Below are 18368 nucleotides of genomic sequence, written 5' to 3'. Positions count from 1 at the left end.
ATACTTTAAAGCGCATTAAACATATCGAATAATATCATTTTACTTAAAGAATTTTACGTATTTTAAAATCACTGTATGTACATATTTTAACGTATGAAATTTTAGCACGTATTTAGTATAAAGTGTATTATTGTTACGGCGCGACGAGAAAGAGAAAGAGAGAGCGCGAGAGAGAGAGAGAGAGCACACTCTTCTCCTTGACACTTGTGTAGTAAGAGATGGAAGGGATATAGCGTGTGAGCAGCCGTGACGTCCATTCATTCCTACTCCGGCAGGTGTAGCGTACGCACGATTCCCACTCCGGCGCGACACGTGCGTCGCAGTCTCGCGTTCGGTCACCTCAAAGTCGAGCGCGCCGTAAATATTTCTCGCCACGATAACATAATTCATTATTACTCTCTATGTGAGAAAATTTAACGTTATTTATATTAAAATATGTACAAAACAATTTCGAATATATTAAACGCGTTAAAGCATATAAATGAAATTATGAAATACAGTATAAAAAAGGCGTAAAATATTTTCATCGACACGCTCTCTTTCTCGTCACGATAATACACATTATTGCTGTGCGATAAATCTTAACGCGTTAAAATGTGCCTAAAGCGATTCCGAAATACTTAATAAAATAATATGTAAATTTTAATGGCATTCGGCCTTGATGACGTCGATCGTGGTCGCGTTTTCGCGTTACATTCATTTAATATCCTGATCACGAAATTGTTGTCCCATTTAGCCGGATCGTATTCGATGCCGGCTAAATGGAATTCTTTCAGCGTTGTTTTTCAGTGAAAAATGATTGATTGAAAAAGATGTCAAATCGATGTCGACGTTTGTCGGCGTTTATTTGGCGTTTTTTCAATCATTATTTTTTACTAGGCAACAACGTTTATACGTTTCAATATCGCGACTGAGGTGAAGGTCAGGTAGAGGTTCGTGTACAGAGAGACACATGAACGCGCGATTAATATTGAGCTAAACGCTCGATAAACGGTTGTTGAGAACACGGTCTGCTTCGACAACAGGTTTCGGTCCCAATCGATTAGATTGATCGATCATTGGAATAAATTGTTGGTGGGCCCCTTTTCTTGCACCGTCTACCAGCAATACGTATCGCATTGAGGACGTCGACTGGAGGATTTAGGTCATGATTTACGCTCGGTAAAGAGGTCCGATCCATTTAATAAATATTCAGATTGTTGGACATTTATGAAATGAGTGTTCTCTCTTGTCTACCTGACGTATCATGTGAACTGTCTGTATGATAGACACATGCTCATTCGAAATCGTGCCTAATGAGTTTGAGTCGGCCTGAGATCCTGCACCAGAACCGAGCGAATCCCATTTCGCGATCGATTACCTCGATCGATTTCGTCTTCTTCCGCTTCGGACTCTTGCTCGGAGTTTGCTCGCGAATTCCCGACTTGTCGACGTCAAGTATGATTCTCGCGCGTGATAAAATAGGATCGATCGTTCCGAAATTCGGGAGTGACATCAAAGTATCGCGTGTGCGTAAAAATGCGGGAGTGCCGTTCAAACTATTGCGCGTTTTAATTTTTTACGGTTTAAAATTTGTGTAAAACAATAGATCTTGCTGATATCTGAGAGGAGGAGGAGACCTAGGAGAGGCATCCTGCACTGGCGAAACAACCCTAGAGTAAGTATCATTTGTATATTATTATTTGTATATTAATTATTATAAATCGCGTTTACGAATTAATTTGATTTATTTATCTGAATGATTTAAACAAGAGAAACTCAAAGATAAAGATTTTTACATAAATTTTATAAAAGTTTCTATTTAAAAAATAGTTTTTTAATTTATAAAATTATTCTATATTTATTTAACTGCTTATTACGCATCGAATATAAAATTTGATGAGTACAATAATAAATTCTTGAATGTTAATTATTTTAAGCGCTGCTTTAATTTGGATTTTATATTTGTATGTTACAGACATCGTAGCTTCAATATCGACAACTTCGCTGTTGCGCATCAGTCGGTGAGTGACAAAAAGCTTTTATTTCAAAGCAACGGATTTACATAGAGATTTGTAGATAGATATGTAGATTGTAGATAAATCTGTTGCTTTAATCCTCGGACGGCGGAATAGCCGCTTGCACAGCGGATTCTGGGTCAATTTAAAATCATAAAAAAATTTCTTTTTGTGCGTATCGTGTTTAAAGATAAAAACTTTTATATTATATTTTTTATTTATTTTTTGTATTTTTGTTAAAATAGATATACTATTTGTATATAAAAATTGAAGGGAAAACAAAAATATTTTTAAAATGAAAATATATGATATTTATTCCAATTTCATGTAAGACATATATGAAATGTTTATTTCAATTATATATATGAATATATGAGTTTTATAAAACAGTTTTAAAGATACAGATTTTTTAATGACCTGCCGACAGAGGGTTAAAAGGCATGCTAATATATTTTACATATACTATCGTCAAAAAGTTCCAGACCAAAGTAATAAATAAAGATCACAGAAAAAGTACAAAATATGCTTTTAAATTATTAACAGATTGAATTTTATTTTTAAAAGAAATATATAGTAGTGAAAACAAATAAATAATAAAATTTTAATTTATGAAAAAACACTTCTCATCAAAAAATCCATCCTTTTTTTCTATAACTTTCAAACAAAGTCTAGGCATCCCAGCAATTAGTTTTTTATTGTCTCATTGTCTATGGCGTTCCACTTTTTCTTTAGTATCTCTCATAAAGATTTTTCAGTTCACTTAACTGGTAACGACGGCTTTTTAGCTCGAGAAAATAATTTGCTTTTACACGCCGAAGGATGACATTCTGCTGTTTCTTTTTGATTAGTAGTTATATTTTTGGGAAGAAATAATAAATAATAAATTAAATCTATAAATTTCTTTGGTCTTACTTTTTGACTGTAATGTATATATAATTATTTGTATTTTGTGACTTTTGACGATTGAATGATGTACGCGCCTACAAAATAATCATAATATTATGCGATTTTAAACCAATATAAGTCGTCTTATTTACCGGCGATAATATTTAATCGACAGTAGGAAGGAGTTATTCTTCTTCCTCAATCCCTGATTCGTGGGAATCGAGTCAGAATAAGTATGGCCAAGAGCAACAAAGGTAGGCCTACCTGACTTGAAAAGTACTGGTTAATACTGGCTAAAATACATTAAAAAATATGTAAATTCCCAAATCTCGTGTTATCGCGAATTCTCAATTAGGATAATTACTCCCCAAATCGTTTCATCGGGTTTTTGCTGGCGTAGTAAATAAAGTAAAATCTGTTAGGTCTGTTAGGGTTATTAAAACAATAAAAAAGAAAATAAAATTTAATAAAATTTAATTTAATTGCAAATAATTGCAAAAAAAAATAATATAATTTGCTAGGAAAAAGTTAGGGAAGCAATAATTTCAAAAGAATCGGAACTGTAATTGAAAGAAGCGTAATTCAAATGGTTTCAGTTTCCTTTATTTGTCAAAAAAACCCAAACTAGAACCGGAACAATTATTAAATATTTTATTAAATCATAACCGGAACTAAATGGTATCGGTCCAGATTCCTGATCGTAACATAAGACAGAGAGATTATTTAAAATATGTATAGCGTATAAATATAATTTTAGGTGCAATTCTAAATAATACCAAGATTTAATTGATATCTTTTAAACGATGAAACGGGATGTCAGCTGGAAGGTATCAGAAGAATTATAAAATTAGAGAACATTTTTTTGTATGTAAATAAAACTCTTTTATTACAAACATTGGATCGCTTATTAATTTGATGATGGTATAATGCATCATTGCACAAGATATAAAGATTTACACAGAAACGATTTGTCATAAAAATTCATGCAACAATAGAATAATAATAATTAAAGCAATTGCAGCTCACGTGTAAAATTTTATATTAATTTCATTGCAATCTAAATAGCGCACAAAAATTTCTATCTACACTATAAAAAATTACGTTATAATTTATTCTAAGTTTAACAAGTTTATTGACGATATCTATTAAATTGTTTTAAATTAAATAAATAAATTTGTTCTGTAATTATATAAACTGATCTTCAAATCTACAGAAATATAATATACATTTTCAAATATCTTTCTTGTTTTCCTAATTAACTATTATATGATTCTATGAAAATGATACAATCATATTATATAATGTCGTATTATCAAATATTAACAAAATTTTTAATTTCTCTATTTCAAGATTTCGATCGCGTATTAAATTCTATGATGAACTGAACTGCCCATTATTATCGTTTCAAGTAAAAAATATGCATATCATTATATTTAAATTGATTAAATTAATTGCTAAAATTTAAAATTAATTGTTAAAATTAATGCTCTAAAAATAACCATATATACATTTTAACCTTCTAAAAATAACCATATATACATTTTAACCTTCTAAAAATAACCATGTATATTCTTTCTTCTTCTCTTTCTCTTTCTGGAACATATATTTCGCACGTGAGCTTTTTGAACGATAAATATTTGATTGATTAACGATAATCAAATATAGCGATGCACCAAGGCTATTCTTTGTCTGTGTGACTGTAGTCATTACCACAGGTGACACTTCTTTGACGGATTCATGTTCGATCCTACGGGACAATTCCACGCAGAGCTAAATTCTTTGGAATTTCTCAATGCCGCCCGAAGCCTTACGTGGGCAGGGCTGTGAGAGTCCTCCAGCATCCACTTTAATGATGCAGTAGTGTAAGATTCGCACCACAGCTAAAATCAATAAATATTTGCCTATATAACCTTCGAAAAATTAGAAGTTATTTTTACGACGACAAAAATTTCAAACTAGTAAGAGAAGAAGAATAATATCGATAGGGAAATAAGCTATATATTATAATTAGACGAGAAATCTTAATGAGGCAAACTTAAGGCATGATAATAAGATTCAGGAGAGTCGAAATTATCAAATATCAGTTACAATTTATTGCTACTGAATGAATTAAACATTGTAATTTATCGCTATCTCGCCGTCTTTAAACATCTTTGATCTGTGATCTTGCAAATGATCGAGAGATGGCATTTAAATGAGAGATGGGTTTTTTAGCAAAGGTCGCCCGCTATAAAGCAAGTTTAATGTGTTACAACTTTAAATAAAAAAAAAAAAAACGATATCCACAGCTAAAATAAACTGATGATTACCAAATCATTATTCATAAATTAACTTAATTTAAGTAGTTAGTACGTATATAACAAAATCTATATATTAAATTTTTAAGCTATAACTAAAAGAGTTTCTAAGACATTCTGTATAATTTGGTACAGTTTCTTTTTTTGATTAATTTTTTAGTTTTTTCTATTTTTGTAGCATTAAATATAATGTTAGTCCGGAATTTTAATTCTGAGATCGTAACTGGAAATTGACTATTTTATGTGGATTATTGGCTTACATGTGCAAAGGCGAGAAACAGTAATTGCTCGTGCGTGAGTTGTGTGAATCCGGGAAGTAAAGGCTCTTGACCATGTCGAGCTTTCCATATCCCATAAGCGACGAAAGCCTCACGAAGACCCCCATTGTCAGCGATGTTTTCGTCCAAGGTCAATTCACCATCGATGTAATCGTCGATCTATACGGCATGTATTTTTAACATATTGACGTGCTACAATTATTCAATTCTTCAGATACGAAAAGCAAAGTTTAATTTTTATATAAAATTAAGATATAATTTGCATAGCAAAAAAAGACGATACATATGAATCGCGTATATTAAAAAATTTGATCCTAAGAAACTTCAAAGTTTTTTTTTTTTAGATATAAAATAGAAAATAGAAATTAAATTAAATTAAATTAACAACTTTAAATTAAAAGTAAATTTGAAGTAAATAAAATTTTAAAGAGAGAGAATGTATAATTATTTGTCCATAATATTGAAATTAATTAATTTTTTTTTAAACATTGAAAAAATATATATATATAAAAACATATGTATAAAAATATATAATAATGGAATATATAATAATGGAAATTTTAATTGCTCTTTTTATCTCTTTTATTAAATCTTATCTTCTTTTAATTAAATTTTATAGAATTTTTTTTATACTAAGCAATTTATAAAAACGCTACTTGTTTGATATGTGCTTACCTCGTCTTCGTAATAAGTATTGTAATGATCTATGAAGCATTGACTCTTTTCAGTGTATTCCGAACTGGTCTTGTTGGTCCACCATTCCCGAAGATTTCCGTCGCTGTCGTAATGCCGGCCGCTATTGTCGAATCCATGAGTTAATTCATGTCCAAGTACCGTTCCGATAGCGCCATAATTCAAAGCTCTAGGATTAAAATTATTTAAAAAATTACCGGCCGACCTCTTTCTATCTTATTTAATATGTGATTAATAAACACCCATATCTAATAAAATCTATGCTTCTTAATTATTTTCTACTTTTATAAAGATAATTATAAAGTAATTATTCCTATTCTTACTCGAGACCCAATTCATAGAATGGGAATTGCAGAATTCCGATAGGTATGGCTGCATAATAAAAGAATAAAGGCTTTACATATTAATGTAATATAAATACAAAAAACAATAAAAAATCGTCTTTAAATTAAGTATATTGTTAACGATGTAATACATATGTAAATCTTTTTTTTTTAATAATAAAACAATTATTTGTTTCAAGAAAAAAATTTAGATTTTCCAAAATTTTTATTTTTTAAATTTTAATTTTATTTTACTTTTTCACATTAATTCCTTTCCTATGAGGATTAGATTATTATACATACTTATATGATTAATTTGAAAAGTATGAAACGCATTTACATCAGTAGGATCAGTCGCCCAGCTGATTATCCAGAACGAAGCGTGCAAAGAAAGAGAACTTTACCATTTATTTTTTTCCATCTTTAATAAAACAAATTGCTAAATTTTTACTTACTATGATTCATTATTAAAATTATTGTCGTGCAGGCTCGCCCACGTAGTATTCCATTGTAATCGAATAATCTGTATCATATTATCCAGATACTTTGCCTTTGAAAAATCTATCTAAACATTAACAAATGAATGTTACGTAAGATTGTTTTTTAGAAATATAATAATAAATAGATTTTAAAAGTTAGAAAAAAAACAACGCACATTACTGAATTTTTAGAACAGAATTGATTTGATTTTAATTCTCTTTTATAGAATATCTAAAAAAAATTACTGCGGCTGTATAAATTAATAGAATTCTTATCAAATATTTTACGTGTAAGATAAAATAAATAAATAAATAAATAAATAAATACAGTAAGTAATACAACAGAATAAAAATGCTTATTCTTTTTTTATATGCATTTTCTTTTGAGCAAGACAATTATTATATCAATCTTTTGCAAATCTTACGCCTTCGTAATATTCGTTGAGCTTCTTCTCGTCGAAAAGCCATTCGGGAAATCCAATTTCAGAACTCATCTTCCGATTTTTCTCAAGCGTTGCCATTTTTGTCAATTGATCCATCCAGTCCGTTTTAGTGACAAGCGAAGCGAATGCCTCTCTTATGTCCTCCAACATTTCCATCACTTTACGAGCTTTATTACTATGAAACGTTGGATCTACGAACAACCACGACACCGCCATTCCTACGAATCGATTAATATCGTTAAAATGTCATCCAAAATGTATTATAAAAATTTTTTCCATAAATTTATTAAATCCAATTTAGAAAAAATACGTTTTAGTACATAAATGTTGCAAATAAACTATTTATAAAAAAATTAATTAGAAAGTTTTTAAGTAAGATTACTAGTGTTGTTGCATACCCATTAATTCATTAACAGTTGATGCGCAGTGCAAAGATTTAGATTCGCTAATTTCCACTTGCATTAGTTTATTTATATACGTGGCCCAAATGTTCCTGAGCTTCTCGGAAGAGTGAGGTACCACGACGTCTACGACGACCCACCAAACGTAACTTTCTAAGTCCAAAATGTAATTAAATCTCTTTTAAAAATTAGATTTCTTAAATTCAAATATTGATCAAAAATTAAAATTTAATTAATTAAATTAAAATTAATTAATAATTGGCAAAAATATGCAGAAATACACACCTATAGCTTCTTCCTCAAGAGCAGCGAGAATTAATGCTGCGTCTTTCAAATAATTCAAATTTTCGACGAGAACTTTATCGTTTTTATCGAGGTCCAATGTGACGATTTCCTCGAGAACTGACTCTACGAAGGATCGCCATATCGGTTTAGGTGTAAGAGACGAATTAACTTCCATGATATACTCATCCGTCAGTTTTTGAAGATCGTCCACTAACATGTAATCTTTCTCGTTCAAGTCCTCTTCAGAAAGGGTGTAATTTACATTTGCATGAACCATCTACAACAAAAGTCAACTATTATTTATTCTTATCTAATCAAATACGTAATATAAATATTTTAATAGAGTTTAATATCTTTCAAAACTAGGCAGATTTAAAATAAAATTTGTATTAATAATACAATATAATATGATAAAGAAAAAAAAATTTTTTAATTTTATTTTCACCCTTTTTAAATAGTTATGTTATTATTGCAAAATTGCGTGTGTTATCTTTTTAAATATTACTTTTTTAAAACATGTCAATGTTGTATATTAAAAAAAAAATATCATTTGCAAAAATATATTTATAGATATAAATATCTTCTCTCGAATCAACTCTTAAATTTTAATTTCATTTTAATTTAACAACTTTGTTGCACGCTAAAAAAAAGATTTAAAAATAATTTAATTAAAAAAGTATTCTTACGTGATAAATCGTGTGACTAATTTCATACAACGTTTCGACAAGTTCCTGCAATTTCTCAACTGACACCTTAAATTCATCTTCCGAGGTGCAAGCATTAACAGTGCCATTACTAATAACTTGTTTGATAACATCCGTCATGTAAACTAATTCAGCATCTTCGTTCTCGCTGAATGTAAATTCATCGTTCAGATCTTCTAGCTTTCGTAATCGCGATCTGATAGTGTGCAGCCGTTTTTCCATTTCTTTATCACTATTATTTAAAAAAATATTATATATCTTTTTTACATATTAATAAAGTTATACATACTTAATATACAAATAGAAGTTAAAAATAAAATTAAAATTAAATATTAATATTATTAAAATTATAGCGTATATAAATACGCTAATTAGTATTAACGCACATACAATAAGAAGTTAAAAGTAGTAATTTAAAAAATTTAAATAACAATATATATATACCTAGGAAAAGGAGTAGAATGATCCGGAGTGTTAAAATATAAAACGTTTCTGCTGTTGTTCCTCGGATCAGACATGATTTTAAAGCCGAAGAAAATATCAACTCCCAAAATTCTCTTTACCCTAGCCATTTTCTCAATATAATTAGTGGTTTCATTAGTGAGAGCCGCGGGTGTGAAAGGTAAATTCAGTAACTCCAACAGATCAAACAATGGGGCCAAATTGAGCTCGTTTATCGTACCTAAACAAATTTATATTTTTATAAGAAACACTTATAAGATCACTAAAAGAGATAGTTGAAAATTATAAATTATATATTATTTATTGACGTGGTTTGTTACATTACGCATCTTAATTAAATTTATCTTTCTTCTTGGATCATTTTTTTTTCATTATAATTTTGATTGACATCTACCTAATTAAACAAAAACGGCAACGTACGCACGTCCATACAGCTGGTGAATAACGTCTTAGCCTGCATTACTGCCCAGGGCACTTCATCGGCAGACATGTTGACTTTTAACAGATCTCTGATCTTCCTGGACACGCGATCACTACGCTCGCTAAACCAGGAATTCGTCAGGCTGGAATCCGGAATGGGATGCTCCTGCGGCCATCTGCCGCACGCATATCTAAAGAAGAGAAATTTGCGTTTCGCACAAAGATGATAATACGTGTAAGAATTCAATGACTGTCAAAAAGAAAAACAATTAACAAATAAATACAAAATAATAAAAACATTATTATTATTATTAATTGCTACACTATTCTAGCGAAATCGTGATAATTCACACGTGGTACTCATACAAGCGAGTGAAAGTAAAACGCACGAGTGCGATATTTTGCGTAACGCAAAGAACAATGATTAAAGATTTCGCACACATAGATGCATCGTATCTACTCACTGATAAAAATCATCGCAAGGATCTATAGAGGTGTCCATAGATTCCTTCAAACTAGCCGCTAAATGAACAAAGAGTAATAATTAATTGTTTCCGGTATGGTAATTGCTATACATTTCTCTCTTTACCGTTTTTTTTTGTATCTAACCACTAACAAGTGACAGCGTAAGTAATAATAATAATTACATGTTGTGACTTACCTATTCGCACGCAATCCTCGCTATCGCATATTTTTATCATGCCACTGTGCGCATCTGTAATAAAAATAATCGATATACAAAATATTTCAATAATATCGAATGTCTTTTTAACCAGCTTTCCTCAGACCAATTTTTTTAATGGAAAATATCGATTTATCGCGCTTTTTTAATCTCTTTTTAACATATACGCATTGCATATATACACATATATATTTTATTTAATACAATTTTATTTTTTTTTTGTATTTTTATGTATCTTATTTAATTTAAAACTTTAAATTAAAAAAATTCTATTAAATAAAATTTATATAAAAATGAAGATAGGATTCATTTATTCATTTATTTTGTTTAATATTCGAAAATTCAAATATTTTTGTCGAGGAGAAATTAATTACGAGATTATTTGAGAAAATTATAGTTAGAAGGATATCCGACGATTCTAGAGAAAGTACATAGTACAAATTGATTATAGAAGCGATACCCACGTAGTCATAGAATATCACAAGTAATAATGATAAGCACGTTATAAGAAGTTGTTTCATGAAACAACATGATACGAGTTCCTATACTATTTATAACCATTTTCTCGCTGAAATATTTACATACTGTCAATGACGATCGAACATACGCTAAATGGTTTTCCAATAATTCGTCAAGGATATCTATTGTAATTGCACGCAAATAAAGAAAATATATCAAAGCATCAAAGCTAGAGAGTTGAGTTATTTGTTTTTTAATGAAAAGCATTTCCTGTGTTGTCATCGGTCATTAAGTTATAGCTACTTTAATTTTAATAAAGTTAACTCACAAGGACTTATGTTTGAAGGTTTCATTTACGTATAACATTGAGTCATAAAATGACATTTAATTTTAGATTTAACAATATCGAAATATAGTACTGCTTTTATCAATTTGAATTATGTGATAATATTTATCATAAGTAATTTAATAAAAAATTATATGTATGTATGTATATATGTGTAATTTATTTTAATATTTTTTAATCTTAATTTTATTTTTTCACATTTTTAATTTTCACTTATATGCATAATTTTCAAAAATATTATATAGATCATTATATTATCCTGACATTTAAGTAAAAGAAAACTTACAAAGTATTGCGAGTACCAGGACTGTTACGAACAAGGAACACACCAGGAAACACAGGATTATCACCAATAGAAGGGAGACTTGAAACCGTTTCTTGAAGCTGTAAATACGATGAATTTGACTGCCGGAAATTTGAATTGGTCTTTTTGCGGCAAGTAAATGCACATTCTCAATAAAACGATTTAATGAACCGGCATTAACTAGAAAATTGCCACTCTCTTACTTACTACGTTTGCTTAGATCTTATCGATACCAAGTGATTTTGGCTTCCGATTGAGTAAACGGATCCTTCATCCTCTGGAGAAAATAAAAATATAAAAGTCATAATAACGACTAGTGCAGCAACTTATCAAATAATGATATCAAAAATTTATTATTATATTTATCATTTCAAGTAATTATTAAATTTGCATATCTAAAATTAATCTATAATGTAATAGATTTATTTTATTTTTAAAACGATGTCTATAATCACTAATTTATAATGTAATAAACAAAAATTAAAATATATTGCAAATAAACATTACAAATTTATAGATAGAAAATTTAGATTTTTAGTTTATTATTTTTATTTAAATTTTCTTAGAAAAAACTTTATATTAAATTTTAAATAATATTGTACTTAATATATATATATATATATATATATATATATATATATACAGAAAAAATAAAAACTCCTCAATATAATTCTGTATCTTTATTTTAATATATCTGAAAATAATAAAAAATATTGTATAATAGAAATATTCACATAACGCTATCTTCTTCTTTGGAAGAAATATAATACAATATAAACCTATCCAGTGTTACATCTACATGAAATAATGTATCTATTTTAATATAACCTGGTTTTGTTATTGCATTATCTAAATATGTCATCTAATGTATATAATAGACATAAAAGGCAATGAGAAATAATTAACTGCAGATATTACTTATTAAAAATAGAATTTTGAGTTTTTTTTAATATTATATCAATATCAAAGATTTTAGATTCTTTGCTATATTTTCGATCTACTTAAAATATGTCAAATAAATGAAATGTGGAGGTTCTTTTTTATACATGTATTAATATTTATAATATTATACCTATATATAAAACCTTTCTCCATGCTTAATTTAAATATCTTTAATAAATATACAAATAATGTTTTATTACCAATAGTAACAACAAAAATAAAATTCTACCAAACACGTAATAATTAAAATAATTAAACAAATTATTATAAATTAATAAAATTTACTTTTCTGCAAATTTATCTTTCTTTTTATTCAAATTTTTATAATTTTATATTTAATGCAGTTTTTTCTCTCTATAAGAACTCAATGTATTTCTCATTTCATTTTTTAATGCAAAAAATGTGAAAGTGCAGCTAAAAGAAACAGATGTTGTTATTAATATTAAAATTAATACTAAAATATGAATCATTATTGTTACTATTACCGTTATAATTATTATTAAATCTTTTTTATGATTTTCTTAATAATTATAATAAAAGAGACAAAAAATGAAGGCCACATAAAAAGAACAAAAATTTTCTTGACTTTAATTTTGTTCAAACGTAGCGGTGTACGAGACCTTTAGCGGGTTATATATATATATATATATATCTATATATACAGTGCACCGGAAAAGAAAATCTTGTAAGCAAAGATAGTCTGGCGTAAAAATATAACTCACTGCGCTCGTTGTTCATGCTGAATGGCCCACTGACCGGATCGAACTGACGACACTGAATACCGAGTCGGGTCGTACAGACAACGTCGGCTGTCCATACGTTCACATTTTCCCAGTGGTGCTCGTGCTTCTTTGTCGAACCAACAGAAATAACGGACTTGCACGTCAATTTTCCCATTTGTCCATCCGCGATAACACCCACGCATAACGCGCTTGAAAGAAATAGACGACACCCGATGTCTTTCGACCATTGATGGTGAGCTACTAACTCTTTCGATATCACCGTATCCTTTCGATATGATGATACACGCACGTAATAATTGTAAAATTCTATCGGGATGGAAAGAATAAAGAAAGAAAATGTTAAAGAAGAATTTTTGTTTTAATGTAAATTATCGAATGTGTTTTCCCCCAGAGAAAATCACTCATTTTACATAATGTGTTACAAGAAGTTAGTTCTCCTTCACAAGTTTACATATTTATGTTTAGTCCAATATGTTTGCATTTATTTTCTTTTATTAATCAGAAAATTATGTACTCACTGGTATTTCTTTATAATTACACCTATATTTTTTATGAGATTTAATTTAAAAAAATAAAAAGAAACGCATTTGTTATCAATGTTACGCAATTTCCTGATAGTAATTATAGGTTTTTTGCAACTGTAAATATTTCAAAAATATCAAAAAAATATTATTGGTATAATCTGCAAAAAAAATGTTTCTTTCACAAATATGTAGGCGGAAACGTTGAAGCGTGCTGCAGATATTATCGTTTTTCTCTTGAAAACAATTTCAATACTGATATTGAGTAATCGTAAATCTAGGAATATTGTTGTTTACGTTTAATGTTTTACTTGTGTTTGTACTATAAATATATGAATCAGATTAAAACGCTCATTTTTTCTTCGTGTATTCATATCACTCAAATCGGCATAAATACAGAAAATTACAGAAAAAAAAATTATTTATAAAGAATTTATGTATAAAACTCTCCTTAGATAAAATAAATTGTACAATAAAATTTTAAAATTATATTAAATTGTGCTATATAAAATTATATAAATTATTTTTTTATACTTTAAAAATTACTAATTAAATGTAAAAATTAAAATATTTAAAACTATTATATTAACAAAACATTTTTATATATATTTTTGTGTGTAAATAGTGCATGCCTGTAAATTTTTTAATTCTTCTTCAAATCACGTGTTTATTTATATGATCGTGCAATACATATAACAGACAATTTTCGTAATGATACTAGATTTCCGCAGATAAAAATAAATTTAAAATAATTTTGTAACTATTTTTACTATACATCCACTTTTGCGTAAAGTGAAATTTATCTTTCGCAGCACGCGATTGATCTTATCGTGACAAATAAATTAAAAAGAACAAAATGATTAACAATTATGGTTACGATATAGAGTACGAGTGCAGTTAGATCGGAAAGCACGAGCCTCACCTATGAACTATAGCCGTGCTAATAGGAAGTCCCCGATAGAAATAACTTCCTCGAGATAGTTACGAAGTATATAAGTAAACGTAATTATGTAATTACATTTCTATCCAACTTGTCCCTGCAAGAGTAGCATAAATTCAACCGTATTTTTATTTTTACACGTTCGTGAAAAGAATTCATATTTCAGTTCTAAATTCAACTATTATATTAAATGAAAAGATAAGTCTGAAAAAAATAGTTTCTTTAAAGTTGAAAAAAATATTGTAAATAATATTAATTATATTATATACTTTTTTACTATACATAGTAATATAAGAACTATATTTTTCTATTTATAAAAATAATAAATATTCTAAGCACACATATAAGAAAATATAATTGTGCACAATTTAATTGCGCTTACAAGTGGCTTAAAAAAATTAATTTAAAAATTGATAATTTAAATCATGATAATTGATTGTTACTAAAGATGATTGATTATCACTGTTCTCTAAATAGATATTGTATAATTAATATATTGAATATTAAATATACATATATAGACAGGATGTGTCAAGATTGCTTGACAGCGCACGTGCAGCGGGCGGCGTCCGAGAAAACGCCGTCTATCACAGAAAAACACTTATTACGAAGAGAGAAAGTATGCAACGACGCGAGCTACGTAATGCACCGTGCGCTGCATTCATTATTCATGCAATCGCTCTATCGAATAGATAGCGTGAGATCGTGTATATTCGCGTGAATGTGCTCGCGTTATTCGGGAAATGGCTCCAATTGCCGTGCTAAAGCAATCGAGGTCTCTGTTTCCCTAAAAGGGAAATTTATTTCGAATGAAATTGCTGCTCGGAATTGTTATGATTTTGAAACAACGTGGATACGACATCGCAATCGATAATCGCCTCACGACCGGAAGCACGACTAAAAGACCGATGTGACATTACAAAGATATCAGATTGCCTATTGAAAAAAAAATAGAATATAATAATATTAAAATACAAGCAAGGTTTGATGATAAAAAAATAAAGAGAAAAAGAGATCAAAACTAATAATAAAATAAATAAAATCAGAAACTTAATTAAATAGATACCTACAAAAAAGTATTCTTCTACAGAAAAAATCGATATCACACCGTAACCATGATATAACCATAGGAAAATTCACTAAAGGGAATAGGAGAACGATCCATAAAATATGTTAGATACATTTACATTATAATACTTTACTTCTCACAAAGTCATAACATGCCTGTATGATAGTGAATCTATCACCATAAAACATGTATATATCATCTTAAATTGCCATATTGTAAATTTGCATACATCTACCCATGGTTGAAACTCGAGCATTAATAGTTTCTTTGAAGGTACATGTATCTTATAGCAATCGAGATTTATCATGGCAAAGTGTATGCTACTGGCAGGCTACGCGACTCGGAACCTAATTAAGCGCCCGTGCATATAATAAATTATTAAGGCATTAGTGCGTCAAGCTTATGTTCAGTGGCTAGTTCTACACTCGAACGATTATTATATTATGTTGCTTGGTGATCATTAACAGTCGCTCGTTCAAAATTAATATGCCACATTAACTACCGGTTCGAAAGTATCAAACATTATGATAGTAATTAGTCGAGATTGAACTAATATAAGTATTAGAATACATGTATAGTATGTGAATGACATATGATATTTTAGAATTTACTTTATTAATGTTGAAAAGGGAGACGCAATATAAAAAAAGAGAATTGTTAATAAAATTGAAATAGATGATAATAAAAAGCAGATCTAAATATGTAATACAAGTAAATAAGAATCTAAGAATTATAGATAAAAAATTAAATAAAATAAATAAAATTAGAGAACATATATTATGCAGATCAAATTTTTAAAGATTAAATAGAGATTGAATAAAGAAAAAAAGAGGAGCGAATAGAGAGAGTGTAAAATAGGTTTATTAAAATGAATAATAAAAAGCATATTGCGTAAAACACGACTTCAATCGCGATACCTATTACTTCGCATTTTTTAATCATAACGATTCTCTTTTTTGCGCTATATATTTTGTGTTATAATGTCCATAACGCAAAAAAGCTTGTTGTATGATAATAATTCAGGCGCAACGCACCTGACTACTGCGACAATCGTAATTGCATATTCGTTCATCTGAGAGGTAATCATTTTTTAAGAAAAACTGCTCCTTTCGTATACTATTTTAACATAAATTGATTGACATTTTACATCTTGGGTTTCTATAAAAAAATTGAAAATTCTTAAGTTACGTACCCATGTAATTATGTGGGTGGGGAACGTCGACACCGCGGTAACGTTCACTTTGATGCAAATTACTTGCTTATAACGTTTCAGTAAATTCAATGAAGGAATTTTTAATAGATATCGTGTTTATTTTAATTTCTCCTCTCATAGTGCGATATCTAATTTAGATTACGTTAAAGAGAACGAAACAGTAAAACTCTAATTTAAATTCTAAATTCTGAATTAAAAGAAAAAATATAATAAAATTAATACAATTTTTAATTAAATTTTAATATATTCTGTGATAATATCTTCTATGTCATAAATTAAATATTCTTTATAGCTCTTTAAGAAGATCTTATAATTAATAATTGACGCAGCAACTATTTATGTATAAAATTTTTGTAATTAAAATTATTAGATATAGTTTATAAAAAAGAGAGAAAGAAAGAGAGAAAGAGAGAGAGAGAGAGAGAGAGAGAGAGAGAGAGAGAGAGAGAGAGAGAGAAGTTGTATTGTATAAATATTAATACATTACATATTTAATCTTTTATTTAGTGGTACTATTTTTTAATTAAAATATTTTTAACTTTAATTAAACATGAATAAATGTACAATTTTATTTAATATTTTTTTTCAATTTGTTTTGTAATATTGAAAGTCTCCGAATGCTTAATGAAAGGAAAATGCAACGCATATAAAAACACAGCTGCATTTTGCTTTCCCTTACGAGCGTGCGAGAGAATCCTGGCAAGAATTCGCAGGAACGTAACAGATTGTGCGCACTAATGTTATTACGACTGCTGAAAAATAATTACGTAATATTCGCGAACACCTAAAGAGATACATTATAACGCTGTCACATCATCAAGAAGAATCATCCCTAGATCATATTTTTTTTTCTCGTAGAATAATTTTACTCAAGCATATGTAATTCTGCCTTTCCCGTTGCACATTCATTCAAAGCAAACGGTGAGTTACAAACTCAGTTACTTCCCGAATCATAAAGACACTCGCAATAGCTCTACGTAATGCTCTGTGCAACCACACAAGCGAGAGTCTAAGAATTTAACGAAATTAATAAATTGATTAAATTTATGCCGGTAAGTTTAATTCGTAACCTAATTTTTTTTACGAAACTTTAAAATTATATTTATGATTAATATATTCAGATAATAATGGTAACAATTAGGAATCGAAATTAGTATTATAACACAAAAAATAGAAATTTATATTAACAATTTAAAAAAGACAAATATTTCGAAATAGAAGAAAGTACGCTGTATTATATAACAATATCAAAAATATTATGCATATATTAAGATAATGAAAAATATAAAATTGTCGATAATTGTAGTATAAGCCACGTATCAAATTATCATCACTGAAGTGCATCACAAAATAAATATGCACGGAAAACGCTAATTTAAAAAAAAAAAATAATTTTTTATAATATTCTTACACGACAAAACTAATTATAAAAAAGAATCCATTAATATCCGTGCAATAAAATTGAAGAATATGTCTGAAGGA

At 28.5% G+C, this 18368-nt stretch overlaps 1 protein-coding gene and 1 long non-coding RNA gene across 2 annotated transcripts; one reads left to right on the top strand and one right to left on the bottom strand.

Moving 5' to 3' along the window:
- The first annotated feature begins 813 nt into the window (after positions 1 to 813).
- On the top strand, positions 814 to 6305 carry LOC140666512 (uncharacterized). Its single transcript, XR_012046766.1, has 3 exons — positions 814 to 1657; positions 1958 to 2003; positions 6186 to 6305. It is a non-coding gene; the product is annotated as an uncharacterized lncRNA (long non-coding RNA).
- On the bottom strand, positions 3764 to 16884 carry Nep5 (M13 family metallopeptidase neprilysin 5). Its single transcript, XM_072893766.1, has 18 exons — positions 16866 to 16884; positions 13123 to 13449; positions 11666 to 11735; positions 11441 to 11538; positions 10329 to 10382; positions 10132 to 10189; positions 9668 to 9858; positions 9230 to 9467; positions 8768 to 9017; positions 8082 to 8358; positions 7794 to 7949; positions 7378 to 7613; positions 6929 to 7038; positions 6777 to 6835; positions 6474 to 6522; positions 6133 to 6319; positions 5440 to 5616; positions 3764 to 4762 (listed from the first exon to the last, which is right to left on the bottom strand). The coding sequence occupies exons 1-18, from the start codon at positions 16867 to 16869 to the stop codon at positions 4589 to 4591; spliced, it is 2715 nt and encodes a 904-aa protein (XP_072749867.1). The 5' UTR covers positions 16870 to 16884; the 3' UTR covers positions 3764 to 4588.
- Between the last annotated feature and the right edge of the window lie 1484 nt (positions 16885 to 18368).

This window comes from Anoplolepis gracilipes, chromosome 6, assembly GCF_047496725.1.
Source record: "Anoplolepis gracilipes chromosome 6, ASM4749672v1, whole genome shotgun sequence".
In the NCBI taxonomy this organism is placed as follows: Eukaryota; Metazoa; Arthropoda; class Insecta; order Hymenoptera; family Formicidae; genus Anoplolepis; species Anoplolepis gracilipes.
The sequence above is the reverse complement of the archived record's forward strand: the minus strand, read 5'-3'. Positions and strand labels throughout refer to the sequence as shown.